Genomic DNA, 24241 nt, shown 5'->3' with positions numbered 1-24241 from the left:
CCAACATAAATAATATATTTTCAAAGAGCTTTCTTATTTGTATTACAGATATAAACAAAATACATACACTCAAGGCATAAAATATCTGTCTTGTGCTCTTTTGAATAAAAAAATCATAGTGAATGCAGATCTTTGGTGTTCCAATGGTGCTATAAACAAATTAACTGGCCTTTTTTTTTTTTTAACACAAAATTGTCTGAAATTTTACCTCTTGGGTTCCAAGTGTGGTTTTGTTGCTAGCAGAGAGACTTTATTGTAAAAGTCTCCTCACCCAGAGCTCTGGTGATTTTTCATGTTTTATTAATCTCTTTCACTTGGCTTGAAGTAAGGTAAGGACTTTATAAAATTCAAAATGTACTGAATTTTGTGTTAATGTCAGGTATGGAATTTTCCTCTTGAGTATCTCCCTTCGTTAGGGTTGTTACTGAAATGTTCTGTAGGAAATGGCGTGCCAACCATTCATTGGTTCTCATGGCTTTGCAGCGGAGGCAGGGCCTTTCCCTGACATGATGATTTCCCAGATTCCTTTGCCTCTGATCTGTTTTTCTCCTCTTAATACTTGCTGATAATGGGTGGTGTTCACTTTCACTCTCCTTCCATGAGGAGGCTCCCGAGTTAGATTCTTCACTGTCACACTCAGTAGTATCACTGTCGTGTTGTATCCGATTCACCTGGTTCAATTGAGAATGACACCTAGATCGTCTTTGTTCCAGACAGGCATTGACCAAAGCCACTTCTGAGTCTGTTACAGGGGTAAGTTGGCTCTGCTTTGGTTTCTTCATCATTTGTGAAGAGTCCCAGGCATCATCATTGCTTTGCCATTTATAGGAAGTATCTTTGCTTGCTAATAACCAAAAAACAAATTAACAATTTAGGCACATTGATGGTTGCTATAACTTCACATTGCCTAAGAAAGCCCATGGCACATGTGGGCTCATTATTAGTGATCAATGGTCAAGCCACCCCTTTTCCCTAGTCATTCGCAAGTGTTGGCAGCTAACTGCATTTTCTAGTAGCATACCCCATGTCCTACAGACCGGAGGGGTCAGATGCTTGGCATACCACTTTTGATGTTTTACAGACCCCAAATATAAGATCAAGACACTTTTTTTCCTTTGCTTTGAAGTTTTAAAGATTCGAGTGTGTATATGAATGTGATTTGGGTAGCAGGAACTGAAAAGCATCTTCTCCTTATGCAGTGGTGTGCTGGAGTTGACTTGCACCAGCTTATAAGAGCTGGATAAACTTTCAGGAATGCGATGAGATGGTTAAACACAGCCATTATTAAAAATTAAATCAAGCTGGTTCAAAGGTAATGAGTTATCTCAATTGACTGTTCATGGTCAGTTACAGACTGAACTCATTCTACTCTTCTCCCCTTTCTCACTACTGCACTTGACTAGTCTTAAAAAAAAATAAATTACACAAACTTACAATGAGATCAATTTACTAAGAATAAAGGTAACAAGTACTTGAAACCCATCACTTCCTAATTATCTTACTACACATATGCTGTTAACATTATTTACGTCTATTGTATCTGGATGTCGGCAACACTATGTGAGGGTGTGCTCCTGTGCATCTCTTCCCAACTCCTTGTTCACTGGTACCATGTCAGTAGCTTGAAACCAGCTTTGGTGGGAGTATTTATACCATGGAAATAAGCAAACATTACACATCAGGGCTTGATGTATGTTGGTGTTGATTGCCTAGGCTTAGGAAAGTGATGGAGAATATATTAGTAATGTAGATTACATTTTATGGTCATGCCTGTAGCTACCACATTGTGAATAGCACCAAAAATGAGAAAATATTCTTCCATTATTCTAAAACTAATCTCTGTTTCAGCAAAGAAGTTCACTCATATCATTGACAACCAAGTTAAGTTCCAGCATACATCTTCTGTTTCACTTTCATCTACTCCTTAACATAAAGGAAAATAACATTTATGCTGGAACTACACTTGTTCATCAACTATAGCCAGGGATTGGCTAAGGATGCAAGGGTCTGCCAAAAATCAAGGAGAGCATTTTGTGAGAATCAGTTGTCTATATGGAATTTACCATGAAGAGTATTGTATATTTTATTATTTATGAATTTTGTGATATACATCCTTTACATCAGTAAAAATTTTAACAAACATATATATACACACATATATACACATTTTTTGGAGAGCCAGTTGTTAGACATTTACCAGCACATCACTGCTTATAGGTTATCAAAAAAAAGTCATATACAGCTCATAATCCTGTCATGGCACTAACAATGAAGGTGTGTGAAGGGCAAACCATGTGAAGGGAGAGTACTGAGGAATAAAAATAGAGCTTGAGCTCTACCTACCAGTAATTCATAGCTTCTAGTGACTGTGCTGAAGCCACTAAGCTGTCCCGCATTAGGGAACAGAAAAGCAAGGAGCTCACCCAGTGGGCCTTCACTGGTGTGGAGAGAAGCCTTACAACACTCTCGGCTGTTCACCTCTGCTGTTTGCCTTCCACACTTAGCTCATATTTTTCTCATCATAGCCCAATAATACCAAATGTGCATTGGCTCTCACCTTTACTTACTGAAGCACTTGCCCCACTGTCTTCATCCTTTTTATTCTTAGACATCTGTTTCAGAAATATAGATTAGTAAGAGTTATTTCAGTTAGTTGTTTTTCACTATTTACTTGTTAAAAAACAGTATTGCCGGGCCGAGCCCGTGGCGCGCTCGGGAGAGTGCAACGCTGGGAGCACAGGAGCGCTCCCGCCGCGGGTTCGGATCCTATATAGGGATGACCGGTGCACTCACAGCGCTCACTGGCTGAGCACGGTGCGGCCAGTCTCAAGAAGGACAAACAAACAAACAACAAAAAAACCAGTATTGCCCAAGGCCCTTTGACAAAAAGAGCAGTTAAATAAGTACTTATTGAGTCCCTGTTATAGTGATCCTATAGTAGGATCGTGCTTTGATAGCAGAATCTACCAAAATGTTTTGAATCAAGCAAAATAAAACAAAGAATTTCAACAAAGATTGATAAGGAGCTATAGGTCATAAAGTTTTCCTGTACCTATTTACATTACAGAGAAATATTTTAAAACATATTTGATAGTACTCGGATTAGTTTCAAATTAGTTTTTTAAGGACACTTGACCAGGTCACATTATTGATAGTTCTTTAAGATGTCTAATAAGAGACATTTACATACACAAATATCTTTACCTGAATTCATGAATTTAATAATTCTTTAATCCTTCAGAACATTTCCTCCAAAATGCAACCATAACATATTGTCTGTGAATATACCAGAATAAATGGATTTCTCTGAACGGTTCCAATTTCAAATATTCTGCACCAATACTCCACAAATATATTTGTCTCATTTTTCAGATTAGTGTCTCACTTTCTAAATGGTTTTTACCAAAAGATACAAATATAAAGCAAGTCTTTCAGAATGTATCAAAAACTTTAGAAATATTAACACCTTTGACACACAATTCTTCTGGGAATCTATCACCAGGAAATAACCCCCCAAAGAGAGAAAGTTTTGTGCACAGAAATATTTATTACACTGTAACTAGGATAATATAAAATTCAAAATTCAAAAGTAGGTAATGGTTAAGTAAATCGTGGCATAATCATACCATACATAGTAGTAAATATTATGACAAAAGTATGTAATAACATGAAGAAATAAGTATGTTACAATATTGGGTTAAAAATCAAGACAGATTTGTACATGCAGTGTAATCACAAGTTGGCTGAAAATATGAAAAGAAGAAAGACTTTAAGGAATGTATACAAGTGGTAGCAATGATTGGCTTTATGTGGTGAAACAGTAATTTTTTTCCTTCTAATCTTTTCAAATTGTCTGCAGTTAGAAAAAAATGAATTTATGTAGAAAGCCAAACTTCCTTTGGGTTGAAAAGTGCCATATTTGGGTATTTGTACCTCCACTCTAAGATCCTTGACCCATTCCTTTCTTAATATCTGATCTCTACAACAGCAGACAAGTATGAGGTACTTCTTTGCTTTTTGGGTTACCCCAGTCATTCCTGAAAACCTTGAGAGAGGAGTCTTCTTTTAGGATGCCTGTTTTAAAAAAAAAAATGCTTGGGCAGGGACCTTAAATAGTTTAAATTTAATATGTATGGAGAGGATTATTAAAATATTGGAAGTTTGTAAACCTAAAAGTTAATGGTAGTTGGTTATTTCTACATAATTTGGAGTGATTTTTATTTTATTTTGTCTACTTTCCCTTAATTTCCACATTTTCTATAAAGCATACTTTTGTAATGGAGGGTGGAAGGTGTTTAAAAACACTTATCAGGTTTATATCATTTATATCATTTCCACAGAAGGCTTCTACATCTGATGTCAAATCAAAATATAACCACAAAATCAAAGAAATATTTTGCATTAAGCTAAGTGGAATCATATGAACTGTGGTTACAAAAAGCATTTTATTGACTGTCTTTGTGTGTGACTTAGTGAGTGAAAACAGCAGCAGTGCCTGCCCTGAGGGGCAGGGTAGAAAATGTGGGCTGTGGCTGTGCCTTTCTGCCACTAACCAACTCTGTGATCTTACCAAACCACTTAATGTCTCCTAAGCTCAGTTTCCACATTTGCAAAATAAAAAGTTTGGACTAGTATTGTCCAGAAAAGTACCAGCACTAGCAATCTGAATAAACACTAAACAAATATATGAACTAAAGCAAAAGGGCAAATGGGTCTTAAAAAGTGGCAAATCCAGAGGAAATCCGTGTGCTTCATGTTGTAGGATAATTACCACCACATTTCCATCGTGCTTTAACCATTACTTCAAGGTTTGTAAATAAAGGCTCAGAGTTCAGCAGAGAAAATGAAGAAGTTCAAAGTGAAGGAAAAATTCCATCCCCCTTGACTAACTCTCATATGGTTCTCAGATTTCAAATCTGGGACCCTTCAGAAGAAGCAGTCCAGCCGACTGTAGCTGCCATGAGAGTATAAAGTGAAAGACGAAACCTCTAAGATAATTAAGGTTTTAATCAGCGCTGAATAGATTTAATTCAACATTTCAAACTATGCTTTGAAGCAAACAAACAATATGGCAGGAAATCTGAGTCTATTACCCTTCTGTCACTAACCACTTATGTGACATTAGACAAGTCATTTAATTTCCTTGGACAAGTCATTTTTCCATGGGCTTTATCAATACAAAAAAAGTGTGTGGCGGGGTGGAGGTTGGGGGGCGGGGAATGATATCTTACTTGCCTACAGCTCTCTCTCTTTTTTTTTTCTTGGAGACTGGCTGGTATTACTTGCCTGCAAATAGGAGGCTGGACCACATGCTCTCTCTTGAGGTCCTTGACAATCAGAGCTCTATGACTCCAAAGAGCTGATGCAAGCAAGGGAGCAGAGGAATAGATTAGACCTCTAAAGTGGTCTTCATGATGAAATTGCCAGTGATCAATTTCAATTTTTTGTTAATTTTTTAAAGTAGCTTTTCTTGCCAGGCTAGACAAATTCAATATACTTAGCTAGGGAATCTAAGACACATATAAGCTATCGCTATTCTAAATCTCCTTTTGGCAAAGTAGTTATCTTAAGATTTAGACCTTAGATGAAATTTCTTCTTGGCCAGGAGGTGGGGGTGGGGGTGGGATTCTTTGATTATTATAATAGAATCCAGCTGGCATAGACATAACGAACCTTCTCCTCTCTACCCAGAGCTAATATAGCACTCAGTCTAGCTGACTATTGCCAGCCCAGGGCTCTGGCTATAATGCTAAATCATGGTGGTTTGATTCATCATTGGCCTGGTATCAATGGCCAGCAAGGATTTCACATCAGTTATTTATTAGAGCTTGGTTACTCATAGCACATTGGGGCATCACAGTCCTGATAAAGTGGACTATCTCATTCCTAAAAGGATGGCATTTTCTTCTGCTAGTACGTGGTCAAGAGTGGTGACTTTAGTTCTGTTTAGTTTAGTCCTGCATCTTATTCTATGCAGAAAGTATGTTGCCTGGTTCTAAGAACCCCCAAATCCTATAACATATATCTTATCAATATGACAACTTCTGTGTCTTCGATTAGAATTACATGGCTACAAAGTGAATTTAGAAGTCATTAACCAATAAGAAATTTTATCCCAGCGTTACATAGCATATGGACAAATTACAAACAGCCTAAATATTTCAAAATTGCAGAATTTTTACAGTGCAACTACAGACAGAAAATTATGCAGTCATTAACAGTTCTGCTGAGGGAACATAATTTAGGGAAGTGTTTAAAATATATTATTAAGTTTTAAAAAAGGATATGAAAATATATACAACGTAATGCCAACCATGTAAGATTAAAGATAGAGGGATGGAGAGAGATATTTGGCATACAGAAAAAGAAAAAAAGCTAGAAGGACATACTCTAAAATGTTACAGTAACAGTTCAACTCTGGGAAATAGGATAGCAATAGTTTAAAATTTTCTTCTTCATCTTTTTCTAAATTCTTGGATTCTCTAGAATGAGATTGCATTATTTTTAGAACTAAAAAACAATCTTTAAAAATGTAGTTTTATCAAAATGAGATGAATTTATTTTATGGAAAATCCCCTAGTATACAGTAAACATATTATTTAAAATGATAAAGGATATCCTACCAGGACAGAAGTCCGAGAGAAGATCATCAGGACCAATATGATGATAAAATACCAAAGCAGGAAGCTCCCTATTGTCCCACAAGAGTCATCCTTGCAACATTCATAATCCTGATTCGGAATGGTAAAACTTAAAGGTATGGGGGGAGGATCCACCTCCCAGAATAAGGAAAAAAGGTCTCCCATGATGGCTCTTGCTTAGAAAATAAAACAAGCTCAGAGGGATGAAGATGACTAGGGACTACTTTACTTCATGACAACTTCCTTGGCAACCTATTATGACACACACTTCAGCAACAGTTATAGGAACTGGCAAAGGTTTCTTGGATTTCTAAGTTTTTACAAGATTTATCCAAATTACTTCCATGAAAGTTTATGGTATTTTCCCCCATACCTCAAATATGATGCATTCTGTCTTGATCTTTCTGTCCTGAAACTTGTATTTTTGTATCTTTAAATTTAAGTGTCTAAGGTTCACACCTACTTTTTTCAGTCACTTTTATATGTATTATATACCATTGTGTATTAACACACAGAGTTCTAATGTATTACAGAATGAATTGGTTCCCCAAAATTAATATGTTGAAGTCTTCACTTCCAATTGGACTGTATTTAAATACAGACCCTTTAAAGAGGTAATTAAGGTTAAATGAGTTCGTAGGTGGAGCTCTAATCCAATACAACTGGTGTACTTAGGAGACACCAGGGACACAGACCCACAGAAAAAAAGGCCATGTGAGGACACAAGAGAAGGTGGCCATCTACAAGCCAAGGAGACGGGCCTCAGGAGAAACCAACCCTGCTGATATCTTGCTCTTGAACTTTCAGCCTCCAAAACTGTGAGAAAATAAATTTCTGTTGTTTAAACTATGCTGTGATATTTGTTATGGCAGCCCTAATGTATCATACCAACTATGATTAGAGTGCAGCATTGTACCATAATGCCAACTGCCTATCAAATTTGCTCGGTAGTGTTCTTTTTTTTTTTTTTTTTTTTTTTAAAAGATGCCCGGTAAGGGGATCTCAACTCTTGGCTTGGTGTTGTCAGCACCACGCTCAGCCAGTGAGCAAACCGGCCATCCCTATATAGGACCCGAACCCGCGGCCTTGGTGTTATCAGCACCGCACTCTACCGAGTGAGCCACAGGCCCGCCCGGTAGTGTTCTTTTTTTTTTTTTTTTTAAAAGATGCCCGGTAAGGGGATCTCAACTCTTGGCTTGGTGTTGTCAGCACCACGCTCAGCCAGTGAGCAAACCGGCCATCCCTATATAGGACCCGAACCCGCGGCCTTGGTGTTATCAGCACCGCACTCTACCGAGTGAGCCACAGGCCGGCCCGGTAGTGTTCTTTTTTAAACGTTGAATAAATGCACAGTAGCTTGTAGTTTACATTAAGAGGGAAAAATATAGATGCGCTTGTTATGAATTACATCAAATGTATACAATTTGTTCTCAGTGAAGAGTCAGACATGGGGGAGATGTACATTTTGATTGTACACTGAACACTTTTACTTAGAACAATTTTCAAGTTAGTTCATCTCTAAATTTAAAATGAGCAAAACAACATTGATGCATAGGCAATCTAAAAATGAGTAAAATCTCACTTAAAAAAAAATCTGTTAGATCTTTAAGCGCACAGCATACCTGAAGATTTTCATTAATATGCAATACCACAAGGAAACTTCATTTTCTTCTATTTTTATACAATCATTTTAGGAAAAATTTTGGTAATATGACAATCCACTAGCTTATTGTGATATGACAATCCACTAGCTTATTGTGACATGGCTTAATGTTTTTATTATGGGGCACACTCCGTAGACGGAACAGGTCCCCAAGCCTTGCTCGTCCTGGCTGTTGGCAGTCTACCTCAGGCAGGTCGCCTCCTCCAGGAAGTCCGCCAGGAGCGTGGCTGGTCTGGACACGCCTGGGGCTCACCGCGACCACCTCACCTGCCCCCTAGCGCACCTGCGGGCATCCCCCAGGCCGAGCTCCTCGGGGCAGCAAGCGGGCAGCTCTCATTTTCTAAGTCCCCGCGCCTGGCTCAGTGGCACACGATAGGCGTTTTTATTTGTTAAATAAAACCAAACTCAATACCCTGATGAACCTTTTCCTCACGATTACCAGTTCTTGCAAAGAATATGCAGGAAAACTAAAGTAATTTTTTATTTAAACCTCAAAACCACTGTCAACTTCAATAAAACAAATTTTGGTGTTTTTTTGTTGTCGTTATTGCTGCAGTCTTACTACATGGATATTTAAGAATTTACATCGAGTCAGAACTCGATATATATATATATCATATACATATATATCATAATGTGTATGATATATATATTTTTTAACACAAGGGAAAGAAATGCTTTGTCATTGCTGATGGTATCTGGATACATTATCACGCACTCTGGTATCCTACTTAATCTGCTTACAAATGTGAGTCCATAAATGCCCTAAGAAAGCTAAAATTGTATTAATATGTACAAAACTCATTGCACTATAGTTATTACTTTTTACTGCGGGTTTAGAAAATGGTCAGAATCCTGATGCTCAGGTTTCTCTCCGCAGCCGCGTGACAGCCACAAACCCGAGAGTCGTTTCCCCGGCAACGCCCCGGGCCCCGTCCTTCCACCCACTCTTCTTCTCGCGAGAAGAGAAGGCCCACTACTTCCGGTAACTGTAGACCCGGTAGCTTGTTTCCTCCGCATTAGCGCTTGGACTCGCGCATGTGCAGTAGGGAGTGGCGCGAGCCAGTGGCTTCCGGCTGGAGAACATGGTGGGTTTTTGGGGTCGTCTTTGTGCTTCCTGGAGGTGGAATCTGCGCGAGCTGTGGGAGTTCCACGCCTGCTAATCTGCGCGGGGTTCAGCCAGGGGAAGATGTGGCTAGGCGTCCCGCCACCCGTAGTGGAAAGGAGGAAAGAAGCAATAGTGATTGCTAAAGTGTGTGCTGAGGAAGCCGGGAAGGGAAGCTCCCTGGACTGGGAGTTTTGACGCGGGAGCTGGGTGGCGGGAAGGGGACTGCTCTGGCTCTGGGAGGCGACTCCCTATAGCTGGAACAAGTTTTCCACTTGTATGCAAGAGTTGAGCCTAGCAAAACAAAGGAAATGTAAATCCCAGTGCGGACGAAAACTGAACGGACCCTTTTCCTCACTCTCCCTGTTATCCCCTTCACACCGTACCCGCCCTTCTAAACTAAAATTCTTATATTTTACGAGCACACAAAAAAGAGACCCCTGGCTTCCAGCAGTCCGAGTGCAGAGTTGTTTACGTTCGTAGATAGTAATGGCTTCTGCATGAGATTGTAGGAGGAGAGTCTATGATGGATAGCATGTATGGAACATTTTCTCCAAAACTGAGTATTTTGAATTTCTTAAGTTAGCCTTTGGCCTAGTCCTTGTGACATACTCCAAAGACAAAATCCGGAGTATTTGCAGACGAAGTCATCAACCCTTAAATTACAAAATAAGACGTCTGTATGTATGGGAAGTATTGAATTGTTCTCTGAAAGAACCAGCCAGTTCTCTGTTGATTACACCATGGTGATAAAGAAGGTGTAATTTAGGATTCCCTTTTCATATAATAATATTAAAATGGAAAAAGTTTTGGTAAGACATTTTAAAGATTAGGGAAAGTGTGTACAATTTTTATTTCATAAAGGACTCAAAAGTTTGGTTTCTTACATAGAAAAGAAAATTAATTCTTTTAATCAATTCCTGTGCTTTTTGTTTTTTAATAGATGCAAGGGGAGCCAAACCCTAGTGCTTCCCTTATTGACAGAACCATCAAGATGAGAAAAGAAACAGAAGCTAGGAAAGTGGTTTTAGCCTGGGGACTCCTAAATGTATCTATGGCTGGAATGATATATACTGAAATGTAAGTTAATCAGCTAAAAAAGAGGAAAATTTAAGAAGCCAGTGGCTGGTTCCATTCCACAGGTTTTTGTGTTTGTTTTGATTTTTGGTGTTTTTTTAAAGTTGTTGAAAAGCTTTTTTAATTTTTTCAGGACTGGAAAGTTGATTAGTTCGTATTATAATGTGACATACTGGCCTCTCTGGTATATTGGTAAGTAATTAATTTTCACTATAATTGACATTTACTGCCAATGAAAAACTGCTTTCAGGTTTAATTCAGCTTAGTGTTTATTCCTTTGTTCAACAAATATTTGAGTGCCTACCACGTTCCCCAAACTGGGAATACAGCAGGAGTGGAACAAGGTAAAACCCTGCCCTTACGGTAGGGACATTTCTAGTACAGGAGACAGTCATATTAATAAACAGTACAATTTCAGGTAATTAGGACTTCTGTGAAGAAAAATAAAGTTTGAGGGGATGAGATCTGTATTTGTTACTCTCCTGAAATACCTTCTCTATGTCTCTACTTTTTCACCATTTAAGATCAGCCCAGTTTTCTGCTCCATGGATGCCTTCCTTAATTTCCTTATTCCTTCCTCTCCTCTATCTGCTCTTTCATAGTCCATGGGTATAAAGAATCCTCATGGATGTCAAAGTAAATTCCATAGTCTATACACAGTAATCTAAAGTTTGTCATAGGGAGGTGGTGTGGCAAGTGGAAGAGCCAGGGATTTGAAATCTGCTAAGTTAGAATCTTGCCCTCATAAAAGTTAGTTGGCTTCTCAATGACTGTTGATTCATCTTTGAAATGAAGGTGAAAATATTTATTGTACGGATTAGTGATAGTTTAAAATTCACTGGTAAATGCCCTGTACATAATAGACATTCACTAAATGGTAGCTGTTATGAGGAATAAGAAAGTAGTTTTCAATTTTGTTATTGTTAATTTACTAAAGTATGGAGAGTTTTTGTCTCCTCCGCCCCATAAGTGGCCTCCCCGCTTTTTACTTTTATCTTTTTTTTTAATTTTATTTTTTGGCGGCTGGCCAGTATGGGGATCCAAACCCTTGACCTTGAAGTTATAACACCACTCTGACGAACTGAGCTAACTGACCAACCGCCTGACCTTTTTTTTTCCAAATAAATTGTTGTTCTCTTCCAGAGCTTGCCCTTGCATCTCTCTTCAGCCTTAATGCCTTATTTGATTTTTGGAAATATTTCAAATACACGGTGGCACCAACAAGTCTGGTTGTTAGCCCTGGACAACAAACACTTTTAGGGTTGAAAACAGCTGGTAAGTGTTTTATATGTCTTGAAAAGGTGGGGGAAAGGTTGGCAATAAATCTTTCTCAATTTAATTTTCCCTTTCATAGACTCAGAGCTGGAAAGGGACTTTTAAAGCCAGCTGGTTCAACTATATTAAGCAGGTCTACAATAAATTGTCTTAACACCAATGATTACCTTTTCTATTTGTACAAATTGAATGGAACAAACATTCAGCAACCTCATGGAATTTTGTTCCACTGTTCATTTACAATTAAAAGACTAACTTGCTGCATTGAAGCCAGTTTCTTATTCTGAACTCTGAAAATGGTAAACAACTAATTTGTGTCCTTTGGTAATAATACTTTATGTAATTTAACAAACAAGTCACTCTGTTACTTACCTTTTTTCTGAAGAAAAAGACTTATTAGTTATTTAAATATGTTTTCATAGAAATTTTATTTGTACATAAATATATACTTATATTTATGTACAAATATATATTTATGTACATATGTGTGTGTGTGTGTGTGTATATATATATATATATTTCTTTCTCCCTTCTAGTGGTACAGACTACTCCTCCACATGATCTGGCAGCATCCCAAATCCCTCCCTCTCCACCTTCCCCTTCAATTCAGGGTCAGAGTGTGTTGAGTTATAGCCCATCTCGTTCACCCAGTACCAGTCCCAAGTTCACCACCAGCTGTATGACTGGATACAGCCCTCAACTACAAGGTCTGGCCTCAGGTGGCAGTGGTTCTTACAGTCCTGGAGTGACCTACACACCTGTCAGTGGTTATAATAAGGTAATGACTCTTCTCTTGGCCAATCACATTATTTTAGAATTGGGAAATACTTTGAAAATAATCTATTATGTTTAAACTTCTGATTTTATTGATGAGGAAACTGAAGAACAGTGTAATTGACTTGCCCAAATTGCCCATTGAAGAGCCAAGAATAGAATGCAGATTTCCTGACACCTAGTCAGAAGTTCTTTACATGACATCTTAAAGTGAAAGAAAAAATTAGCACTTGCAAAGATAATGAACTAAGGTTCACCGTCTAGGATCTTTCAGTAGTCTTTAAAATTTTTAAAGTTGAAACTATGATAATTTTTTACTTTAGTTTCTTTTATTCATGTTTTCTTTCTTTGCTTCTTTACGTGAGTGAAGTCTTTGTATATACCCTTATAAAATTTAAATGCTTTTTATCGTGTTAGACTATCTTCTTATCTAAAAACTGGGATCGTCGTGTAGTTTTACTTTTGAGTATGGACACTGTATTACTCAGTTTTCTGTTGCTTATAATAGAATACCTGAAACTGGGTAATTTATAAAGAAATGGAATTAATTCCTTACAATTTTGTAGGCTGGGAAGTCCAAGGACCCCAGATCACATCTGGTGAGGGCCTGCTTTATGGGGGCTCCATACAGAGTCCCATAGCATCACAGGGTATCACATGATGAGGATGGCAAGAAATAGAGAAAGCTAACCTCCTCTCTTGCCCTCCTTACAAAGCCATCAGAACCACACCCAGACAACTCATTAAACCATCAACCCATTACCCCTTGAAAGGATCAATCCACTCATGAGTCCTCATGATCCAATGATCTCTTCAAGGCCCCACCTGTCACCACCACATTGAAGGTTAAGTTCCAACATGAGTTTCGAATGACGGGGGGAGCATTCAAACCACCGCAGATACTTTCCATGGAAAGAGTAGAAACCTTTATTCCTGCTCCCACAGTACTATGGGCTTTTGCTCTAATTTTAAGACTTAATGGAAGCAGAATTGACAGATTGAAATTTTGACTGCTACCTGAAGCATAAGACAGAAAGAAGGTGATCATTTCAGATGCTGTCACTATTGTGTTGGACTAGCATCTCTATAACTTCTAGTTAAAAAAGGAATGTCTGGAAATGAAACCGACGCACTGTCTGCCAATGCACTGTCTGCCCTTACCATTTTATATAATATTTCTTTGTAATGAAATTCCATACTACTGGTTACCCAACATTAAAATTAATTTTGGCAGGTGATAGAATTTAGAAAATTTTGTACAAGTTAAATATTATGAGAAAGTGTATATATAGTGATAATTCATAACCCATAGGTAAATATGACTTTTAAAAATTAGTTTTCACAAGAAAAGTACTATATCATACTATAGAAAATTAGAAAAATAAAATAGAAGGAAAATTACTCAGTCTTACTACCCCAAAATAATCTGTTTAATGACTATTTAATACTCATGTAGTAGATATACCATAGTTTCTTGAATATTTATTTTAATTTTTTAAGAACTGTTATTAATTTGCATTAAATAGCTCTGTTCATAAAGTTCTTGATAAATTGGGGATGGGGTGGTGGCTACCTAAATGAATTATACCAATTTATATTGTCACAGAAATGTATGAGAGTATTCATTTTACCACACTCTTGACCATCTTTGTTTTTTGTACGTCTCTGCTAATAAGAAAGATGAAAGTAGTCTGTTGTAACTTAACATTTATTTATTGCAAGATTGAGTTTACTAAATCAAGAAGTTCTCATTTTTTACCCATTTTCTCAGGTGTGTATCCTCTGATTTTTTTTTTCTTTAGATTACTGTTTTAATTATGGGATTTAAGAAATATGCATATAGAAATTTAAATTTTTTTTTTTTGTCTTTTTTCATGTCCGGCAACGGATCGCAACCCTCAGTGTCGCGCCCATACCGGACCGGGACCGGCAACGGGATCGCAACCCTCGGTGCTGCGCCCGCACCTCGCTCAGCCAGTGAGCGGGAACCGGTCTGTATGTGGGATCCGAACCCTCGGCGGGAGCGCCGCCGCACTCCCAAGCGGCGCACTGTAGCAGTGCACCACCGGGCCGGCCCGAAATTTAAAATTTTTAATAATCATATTTGTTTATCTCTTTCTTGTGGTTTGTCTGTTGTAAAGTTAGAAATTTTCTCACTTTTGTAATTGGTTTCCCCCCTCTGTGATATAAAGTTTTCTTTTTTGTGTTTTTTGCTAAAATTGATAACTAGTTGTCTTGGTACCATAAGTTAAGTAACTTACCTTCATTGACTTGTGATTCCTCCTTAGTATTATATATAATCTTATGTATTAGAGGGTCTTTTTCTGGGTCATTATATTCCCTTGATATGTCCCTTTTAGTGCTGTGTATAGCAGTTTCACTATTGATTGTCAGTGTTAAAAGAGTTGACAAAAAAATGTCAAACACTATTGCTTTTTTCCTTCAGAAACAGGCAAATCATGGCTTATATTCTATCTGTATAAAAGAAGTGACACTACCAAAATATCAAGTACAATGTTTATTTTTAAAGAAATAGTCTTTCCTCACTCTACCACTCTTTTCCTATCCACTCTTTTCCAGTTATCTCTTCTGCTTTGTACTTACCATTTACAAATTAGATGGAAAAAATGATAAATTAAGATTTTTCACTTTAATAATCTTTCTTGTTTTAAAATCTTAAAAGATATGTCCAGAAAACATCAAAAGAAAGTAAAAATGTCAAAGATATATTAGGAACACACAAAAGTAAGGTGAAAATATTATTATGAAAGTATAATTTTAAGGGAGAAAAACGTTATACGGGACAAAAGATCATTTTAAATTGCTGAAAGAAATAATACATAATGAAGATACAATAGTCCCAATCCTTATACATTTGATAATATAGCATCATAAAATGTAAAGTGAAAACCCTTAGAAATATGAAGAGAAATTAATAAATACAATTGTAGTGGAAGATTTTAGCATTATCAGTCTGTGTTCCATAAAGTAGGCAAAAAATAAAGATACAAAAGATTTGAGCAACATTTAATAAGACTGCCCTGATAAATATATTGACCATTTCACCTTTTTAAGATGTTCATGGAATTACACACACTGTATTTTCTGGCCAAAACACAACTAATAGTAGAAATTTAAAGTAAAAGTTTGAAAAACTCCTCCTTTAGAAATTTAAAAAATACTCACCAAATAATTGTTGGGTTAAATAAAGTTTACTATTAAGAAAACAAGAATGTATAAATATCAGAATTTATTAATATGGTAAAAACTGCACTTACTGGTATGTTCTTAACCTTAAATGCTTTCATTATCATTTTTAAAAGATGAAAATAGTTGCACTAAGAATTCAAGTCAAAATTTAAAAAAAAGAAAAAACATGGTGCACCAGGAGGAAACTTGAAAACACCATACTAAGTGAAAAGAAGCGAGTCACAAAAGACCACATATTGAATAATTCCATTTACATATGAAATATCCAGAATAGGCAAATTATTATAGAGACAGAAAGATTAATGGTTGCTTAGGATTGGGATGGGAAGAGGAAGAATGGGGATTGACTTCTAATGGGTTTTGGTTTTTTGAGGGGGGAACAAGAATGTTCTAAAATCAGATGGTGGTGATGATTGTACAGCGCTGTGAATATACTGAAACATATTGAGTTGTACACTTTAAATGAGTGAATTGTATGGTATGTGAGTTATATCTCAAAAAAGCTATTTTTTAAAATAATGATAAAAGCAAATGTTAATGAGCTTTTATCTAAGAGATTTTCTCTGTGTGCATGGGAATCTAATAAAATAGACAAATCTGTCAAATCAAAGAAAGTAAAGTGCAGCCCTCAGGAGAAATTGAAAAAGGGGACTGAGAAAAAAATACAGAGAAGTTTAAAATGTAAATGAATATTTTTACATTTTATGGTAATAGCTATTCTGTGCTCTTACCATAAGAGTTTCACATTTCTATGCTGTTATTCATCATTTGTTATTCTCTCTGCTCAAAATATCCTTAAGATCATCCTTTCCTACTTGTTTACGATGTAAAACATATATAACATAAAATTTGCCATTTTAAGTGTGCAGTTCAATAGCATTAAGTGCATCACATTGTTATGAACTATCACCGTCATCCATCTCCAAAACTTTTTTCATCTCCCCAAACTGAAATTTGATAACCATTGAACAGTAACTCCCCATTTACTCCTTCCTCACCCCAGCCCCTAGCAACCACCATTCTGCTTTCTGTCTCTATGAATTTGAGTATTCTAGGTACCTTATATAGGTGGAATCATATACTATTTGTCTTTTTATAACTGGCTTGTTTCACTTAACATAATGTTCTCAAGGTTTGTCTATGTTGTAATGTGTTAGAATTTCCTTCCTTTTTAAGGCTGAATAATATTCCATTGCGTAAATATACCACATTTTGTTAATCCATTTATACGCTGATGGACACTTGGGTTGCTTCCACCTTTTGGCTGTTGTGAATAATGAATGCTGCGGTGAATGTGGTTGTACAAATAACTGTTCGAGTACCTGCTTTCAGTTCTTTGGGGATATGCTAAGAAGGACTTGCTGGATCATATAGTAATTCTATTTTTAATTTTTTGAGGAAACGCCATACTGGGGTTTCATAGCCATTGTACCATTTTACATTCCTTAGCATTATATTTTAAAATAATTACTGTGTTAGTCTGCTTGGGCTGCCATAACAAAATATCACAGACTGGGTTGTTTAAGCAACAGAAATTTATTTTTCTCACAGTTTTGAAGGCTAGAAGTCTTAAGATCAAAGTTATGGCCTATTTGGTTTCAGGGGGCTCTGCCTGGCTTGCAGACACCTGCTTTGTCCTCACATGGCCTTTCTGGCATCTCTTATGATAAGGAGATCTTGTGAGATCAGGATGCTCCCCCTACTCCACCAAATAACCTCATTTAACTTAATTACTTCCTTAAAATATAGTCATACTGGGGGCTAGGTTTCTTCTACATATGAATTTTGGGGGGATACAAACATTCAGTCCATAACATTACTCTAGTCTTTTTTTCTACTAGACTATAACCTCCCTGAGCACAGAATTATATGTTTTTATTCATCTTTGTTTCCTTAGCACAGTGTATGGAATGTAGATGCTACATAAGTGTTTCTTAAACCAAACTAATAACTTGGAAAAGTTAATGAAATGGATAATTATTTTTCTGGAAAAAAATGCCAAAATTACCTAAGAAATAGATGCTGTGGTTTGAATATGTCCCCCAAAGTTCATGAGTTGGAAGCTTAATCTTCAGTGCAACAGTGCTGGGAGATGGGGCCTAATAGGAGGTGATTAGGTCATGAGGGCTCTGCCATCATGAGTGGATTGATGTCGTTATTGCAGGAGTGGGTTAGTTATGGAGAGAGGGGCTTTGATTTAAAAGCTAGTTAGGCCCCCCCTTGCTGTCTTGCCCTTGTACCTTCTACCATCAGATGATACAGCACAAAGGCCCTCACTAGATGCTGGCACCTGGTTATCTTGAGCAAGTTACCTAAACGCATAAAATAAGTACAGTAGTAATATTTACATATTACTAAGAGGATGAAATAAGACAATGTATATTAAGCATAATTAGCACAGTGCCTGGCAAATGTATAAGAACTACTTAATGAAGTATAAATTATTACCAAATTATTACTCAGTTCACTTTATGGAATATAATAAAACTTTAAGAAAGCACAAAAAAGAAGACAGTGCGACAATCTTATTTATGAATATAAATGTGAAAATTGTAAATTAAATAATCATTTGTGTGATATTGTGAAATATATATTTGGTCTTTGTCTCTGTTTCCTGGCATACAACTCTGAAAATTCTTGGAAAAAATTTTTCAAAGTGATAATCATCTTTTTGTGTGCTAATGAGATGACTGGTAGCTGGCAGCCCCAGCCCCCAACCTCCAGGGAGGGGAGAGGGGCTGAAGGTTATGTTGATGACCAGTGGCAAGTGATTTAATCAGTCATGCCTATGTGATGAAGCCTCCATACAAACCCATGAGGACACTATTCAAAGAGCTAAACACCGGAGGTTTCTAGAGGGTGGCCCTCCCAGAGAGAACATGGAAGCTCCATGATCCTTCCCCTGAACCTTGCCCTGTCCATTTCTTCATGTGTTCATCAGTATCCTTTGTAATATCCTTTATAATAGACCCCTAAATGTAAGTGTTTCCCTGAGTTCTGTGAGCCACTCTAGCAAATTAACTGAACCTAATGAGAGGGTTGTGGGAACCCCAGTTTATAGCTCTTTGGTCAGTAGCGCCAGTAAAAACAACCTAGGACTTGTAATTGGCATCTGAAAGGAGGGGGTCAGTCTTGGGATCTGAGCCCCTCAACCTGTGGGATATGACGCTGTCTCCAAATAGTGTCAGAATTTAACTGAATTAGAGATAGCCAGCTGGTGTCTTGCAGAATTGATTATTTGCTTGGTGTATGGAGGAAAGAACTCACACGTTTAGTCACGGAAGTCTTCTGTATTGATTTTTTTTTTCTTGCAGCTGACGGGTAGGGGGATCCAAATGACTGTGGTGTTATAAGAATACACTCTTAACCAACTGAGCTAACCGGCCAGACTATATTGATTGTTGAGTGTGTATAGCAGGAGAAACCGAGTTTTTTTTTCTATTCTATTTGAATTCACAAAAAATTAATACAACTGTTTTTTCTACAATAAATTTTAAAGGATAATTGATGACCAAGTAATGTTTATCCCATCAGTGCATGAAATCTATGAATACATTGTATTCAAGAGTTAATTTAAAAACTAAATTTTGAAAAGGTATTTCCTAAAAAAAACACCATTTTTTTTTTTTGGCGGCTGACCAGTTTGGGGATTTGAACCCACGATTTTGGTATTATAAGGCTGCACTCTAACCAGCTGAGCTAACAGACCAGCCTAAAAAAACACCCATTTTAATATTTAAAAATTCAGTTAAATGGTTGGATATTATAAGATAAATATCAAAAATCAATGGCTTATAGTTATATACCAGCATTATTTAATTAGACCTAATAGGGGTTTCATAGTTCCTTTCATAATTGATTTAAAAACATGAGATCCCAAGATTCAGTTTTAGAAGTGTATGGAAGGCCTATATAAAAAACAAATATAAATACTATCAAGAAGTATGAAAGATGCTAAATGAAGAGAGAACACTTTCTTGGAGATGGAAAGATACTGTTACAAAGTTGTCTTCTAACATTAATGTTTAAGGTATATGCATTTTCAGTCAGTCCCAATCCATTTTTGGGGTAGGTTTATGAAGTTACTCATTGATTTTAAGAAATATAGAAAAATAAAAATATAAGGATTTATTATGTTAATTTAAAAATGAAAGAAAAATCAGTGTGGAAGAGGATTAAAATTTTTGTTTTCAAACAGCATTAAACAATTATAATGAGACTTGTTAATCCTTTATTTATTACAAATTAATTATGAATTGATTGTGAAACCCTAATAGAAAAAAATTGTCAATGTACTTGAATAAACATTTATTAAAATAGGTATCAGTTACTAAAATAGTGATCAGTAATTTTATTTTTAAAGTGTTTAACTTCACGAGTATAAGTGCAAATTAAATGTACATTTAGAAAAAATTCTTGTATATCAAGTAAACATATTCTAATGCTGATCAACATATACCAAAATAGGTACTCCTCTTCTGATAGGAGTATAACTTAGTATAACAATTTTATTTAATAGATGGGAATATGTATTTTTAAATGTTCATATGCTTTGACCAAATAATTTTAGTTTTAGGAATGTGTCCTAAAGGAGGTCATCAGAAACTCAAGCAAAGACATATATAATATACAATGATAATCATCATACTATTATTTACAGTGTCCAAAAACTGCAGACAATCCAAGTGTCCAGGATAAGAGAATGTAAAAATAAATTATGGTATACAGTAATGTGTCACTTATGGACAGGGATACATTCCGAGAAATGCATCATTAGGTGATCTCGTTGTGCGAACATCATAGCTTGTACTTACACAAACCTAGAAGGTATGGCCTACTACAAACCTAGGCTAGGGGCCGGCCAGGTGGCACACTGCTACAGTGTGCCGCTTGGGAGCGCGGCGGATGCTCCCGCCGAGGGTTCGGATCCCACATACAGACCGGTTCCCGCTCACTGGCTGAGCGAGGCGCAGGTGCAACACTGAGGGTTGCAATCCCGTTGCCGGTCCCGGTCTGGTACGGGCGCGACACTGAGGGTTGTGATCCATTGCCGGACACGAAAAAAGACAAAAAGGAAAAAAAAAAAAAAAAAAACCTAGGCTATACGGTACAGCCTATTGCTCTGACCATCATTCTTCATATTGCAGTCCATCATTGACTGAAACATCATCATGCAGCACATGACTCTATTTGGACACTGAAATATTGCACAGCCAGTAAGGGTAATATTTATAAAGAATTTTTATAGAAAATGGTTAGCTAACTTAAAAAAGGGATATAAAGCTAAAAATCATTGTCTCAATTATGTAAAAACAAAACTATATTGACTTAGCTGTGTACATTTAAAGATTTAAAAATACATCAAATATGAAAAAAGGATTGTATTATCTCTGGGTGGTGAGGTTGTAGTTGTTACTTACTTTTTTCTTCATACTTTTAATTTTTAAAAATATTCATGTGTTACTTTTTTAAAATAATCTTTTTTAGAGCAGTTTTAGGTTCACAGCAAAATTGAGAGGAAGGTACAGACATTATGCATAGCTTCCTCCATTATCAGTATACCCTATCAGAGTGATATATTTGTTAAAATTGATGAACCTGCATTGGCATGTTCACCCAAAGTTCATTAGCTCAGAGTACATTGGGGTCTCTTGGTGTTGTATGTTCTATGGGTTTGGAGAAATATGTAATGACATGTATCCACCATTATACTATCATCCAGAATAAAAAGTCCCGTATGCTCCACTTATTCATCCCTCTGTTTCTCCAAACTCCTGGCAACCACTGACCTTTTTACTGTCTCCATACTTTTGCCTTTTTCAGAATGTCATATACTTGGAATCATAAATACGTAGCCTTTCAGATTGGCTTCTGTGACTTAGCAATGTGCATTAAGTTTCTCTGTGTCTTTTCATAGCTTCACAGCTTTCCTTTTAACACTAAGTAATACTCCATTGCCTGAATGTCATTCATAGGTGAATTTACTCATTCAGCTACCGAAGGACTTCTTGATTACTTCCAAGTTTTGCCAATTATGAATATAAAGCTGCTTTAAACATCCATGTGCAGGGTTTGTATGGTCATAAGTTTTCAGTTCTTTTGTGTAAATACCAAAGAGCACAATTGCTAGATCGTATGGTAAGAGAATGTTTAGCTTTGTAAGAAACTGCCAAATCATCTTCTGAAATGGCTGTACCATTTTGCATTCCCACTAGCAATAAATGAAAGTTCCTATTGTTCCACAATCTTATCAACATTTGGTGTTGTCAGTATTCTGGATTTTGGTCATTTTACTAGGTTTGACGCTTCTAAAAAGTCAAAAACCAAAGGAAAAATAAACTTCAATTAAAAATAAAGTTTTTTTTTAAAATCTTGTTTAGTTGGCAAGCTTTAGTCCCTCTCCTTCTTCTCCATACCCTACTACTGTTGGACCAGTGGAAAGCAGTGGATTGAGATCTCGCTACCGTTCTTCACCCACCGTCTATAACTCACCTACTGACAAAGAAGACTACATGACAGACCTACGGACTTTGGACACTTTTCTTAGAAATGAAGAAGAGAAACAGCATAGAGTTAAGCTGGGTACACATTTATATTACTTATATCTAATATACATATTTTTGGTGTCGTTTTACATATCCTTTTTTATTTTTATTTTTTTGGCAGCTGGCTGGTACAGGGATCAGAACCCTTGACCTTGGTGTTGTAACCGTGTTCTCACCAACTGAGCCAACTGGCCAACCCTTTTTACATAATCTTTAATCAATTATTTGTATTATTTTCATACTTGTATGTAAATTTGTAAGTCTTCTTCACTAATACATCTTGTGTGGCTTAGGAGAGAAATACATTTTGTCCTTTATATGTAATATAATTTATGCAGTTAAAATTAGGTTCACCACTTTCGAAAGGAGAGAACAGACCTGAGACCATCAGAGGTGGGGAAGGGGGAGGGGAGGTTAGCAAGAAATTGGTAAAAAAGGCCACAAAAATAATTACATTGTGTAGGTTAAATGCACTGATTATCCTGATTTGAGCATCATATAGTGCACACAGGTATTCAGGGCTGTACTCCACGGGTATGTACAATCACTTAAGTTTTGATAATAATAAAGAAATAGGTTCACCAAATTTAAAAGAAAATATAGCTGAACTGAGAAATCTTGATCTTCTCATCTACAGTATGACTGAAATCTTTTTTATGTAATGTAAGTTATAATTTCTATTTAAAATTGAGACTATAAAATAATGTTTTTGGAGTAGTACATAGTAAAAATGATAGTTGTGTCTTCGGGTAGTCCTTTGTAAGGTTGGTGTGGTATGGCAGGATGAAGGGAGAGAGCATGTATTTATTCAAGTGCTCCTGTTTTTCAGGACATTTTTAAACTTGTGTTTTAGTGTTTCCTTAAAGCCTACAGTTTACCTTGGGAAACAGTGTTAGCAAATCTTAATCTATTGGGAGTGGATTTGATTATTGCTAAGTCAATTATTTGAAACCAAATTAGATTATTGAGCTGAATGATTTTTCCCCCTGAGGAACTTTCACAGAAAGCACATGAGGTGCTAAAGTATGGCCATGGTAAGGACACCAGTTAATGGACCATAGCTCTTTTGTGTTGCTTGAAGTCTCTCCAGTGATTTTTAATTTAGTTTTGCCTGAAAATGCCACAAATGTTAAAGAAACAAATCAATATTAATCTTGTTATTTTTGATACATGCTTTTTTTTTAAATTTTGAAATATTTCAAATCTACTGAAAATTATGTAGAGTACAAAGAATAACCTGTGTACATTCTACACATCTTTGTGATATCAGGATATTTTCCGACTTCCATTTTTATTTCTCCTTTGACCCATACAAGTTATTTAGAAGAATTATTGTTGTTTGGAAGTGTTATAGGTGTTGCCTTTAATTTTCAAGTCTGAATAAGCTTGGTTATCTTTTTTTCCCCTCTCTAAGTTAATTGTACTGTCGTTAGAAATTCTGATCTGCACCTATTAATTTTGGGTTTTTGAAGGTTGAGACTTGCTTTTAGGCCTGTGATACGATTGTTTTTTATGAATGGTTTTTGTTGTATTGAAAAGAATGCATAGTTTCTAAATTTGGGTCTCCATATTTGTTCATTGAGTCATGCTTCTTGAGTCATATTTCTTCATTGAGTCATAATTCTTTATCTTACTAATTTTTATCTGTTTGATCTACCAGTTATTAAGAACATACGTCAAAATCTTCCTCTGATAGTCTCCCGTTAAATGTTTCCTTGTAATTCTGTCGGGTTTGCTAAATATATATGAAATTATGTTAAGTGCATGTAAGTTCAGAATTGTTAATATCATTCTGGTGAATTATGCCTTTTATCTTTATCTCTTAGGTTTTCTGCCTTGAAGTTTATTTTGTCTAACATTAACACAGCTATACTAATTTCTATGTAGTTACTATTTGCCTTGTATATCTATGTCCATCTACTTTTTTTTTTTTTTTTCTTTTTTTCTTTTT

General features: G+C 36.3%; 2 protein-coding genes across 3 annotated transcripts in view; one reads left to right on the top strand and one right to left on the bottom strand.

Moving 5' to 3' along the window:
• Positions 1-347: 347 nt before the first annotated feature.
• Positions 348-6806, bottom strand: SSMEM1 (serine-rich single-pass membrane protein 1). Its single transcript, XM_008588147.1, has 3 exons — positions 6624-6806; positions 2558-2612; positions 348-844 (listed from the first exon to the last, which is right to left on the bottom strand). The coding sequence occupies exons 1-3, from the start codon at positions 6804-6806 to the stop codon at positions 348-350; spliced, it is 735 nt and encodes a 244-aa protein (XP_008586369.1).
• A 2412-nt stretch (positions 6807-9218) lies between these two features.
• TMEM209 (transmembrane protein 209) overlaps positions 9219-24241 on the top strand; it is a 39212-nt gene continuing 24189 nt past the window's right edge. The window contains exons 1-6 of one of the 2 annotated variants that reach the window (XM_008588146.1): positions 9219-9289; positions 10353-10489; positions 10620-10678; positions 11630-11761; positions 12298-12539; positions 22126-22327. In XM_008588146.1, coding sequence (XP_008586368.1) covers positions 10353-10489; positions 10620-10678; positions 11630-11761; positions 12298-12539; positions 22126-22327 — 772 coding nt within the window. In that variant the 5' untranslated portion in view covers positions 9219-9289. Of the gene's footprint in view, positions 9290-9340; positions 9393-10352; positions 10490-10619; positions 10679-11629; positions 11762-12297; positions 12540-22125; positions 22328-24241 lie in introns of those variants that run through there. The other variant, XM_008588145.1, reaches the window with a different exon arrangement.

Source organism: Galeopterus variegatus, unplaced genomic scaffold (assembly GCF_000696425.1).
Source record: "Galeopterus variegatus unplaced genomic scaffold, G_variegatus-3.0.2 Scaffold4685, whole genome shotgun sequence".
NCBI classification, from domain to species: domain Eukaryota; kingdom Metazoa; phylum Chordata; class Mammalia; order Dermoptera; family Cynocephalidae; genus Galeopterus; species Galeopterus variegatus.
This window is presented reverse-complemented; position numbering and strand designations above follow the sequence as displayed.

What these genes read in the sequence shown, in the direction of transcription:
- SSMEM1 (XM_008588147.1), bottom strand. Translation starts at nt 6,806, where the DNA reads ATGGGAGACCTTTTTTCCTTATTCTGGGAGGTGGATCCTCCCCCCATA. An exon ending in TCTCTCGGACTTCTGTCCTG is followed by an intron (nt 2,613 to 6,623) that starts GTAGGATATCCT and finishes TTTCTGAAACAG; the next exon opens with ATGTCTAAGAATAAAAAGGA. An exon ending in AAGTGCTTCAGTAAGTAAAG is followed by an intron (nt 845 to 2,557) that starts GTGAGAGCCAAT and finishes TTTGGTTATTAG; the next exon opens with CAAGCAAAGATACTTCCTAT.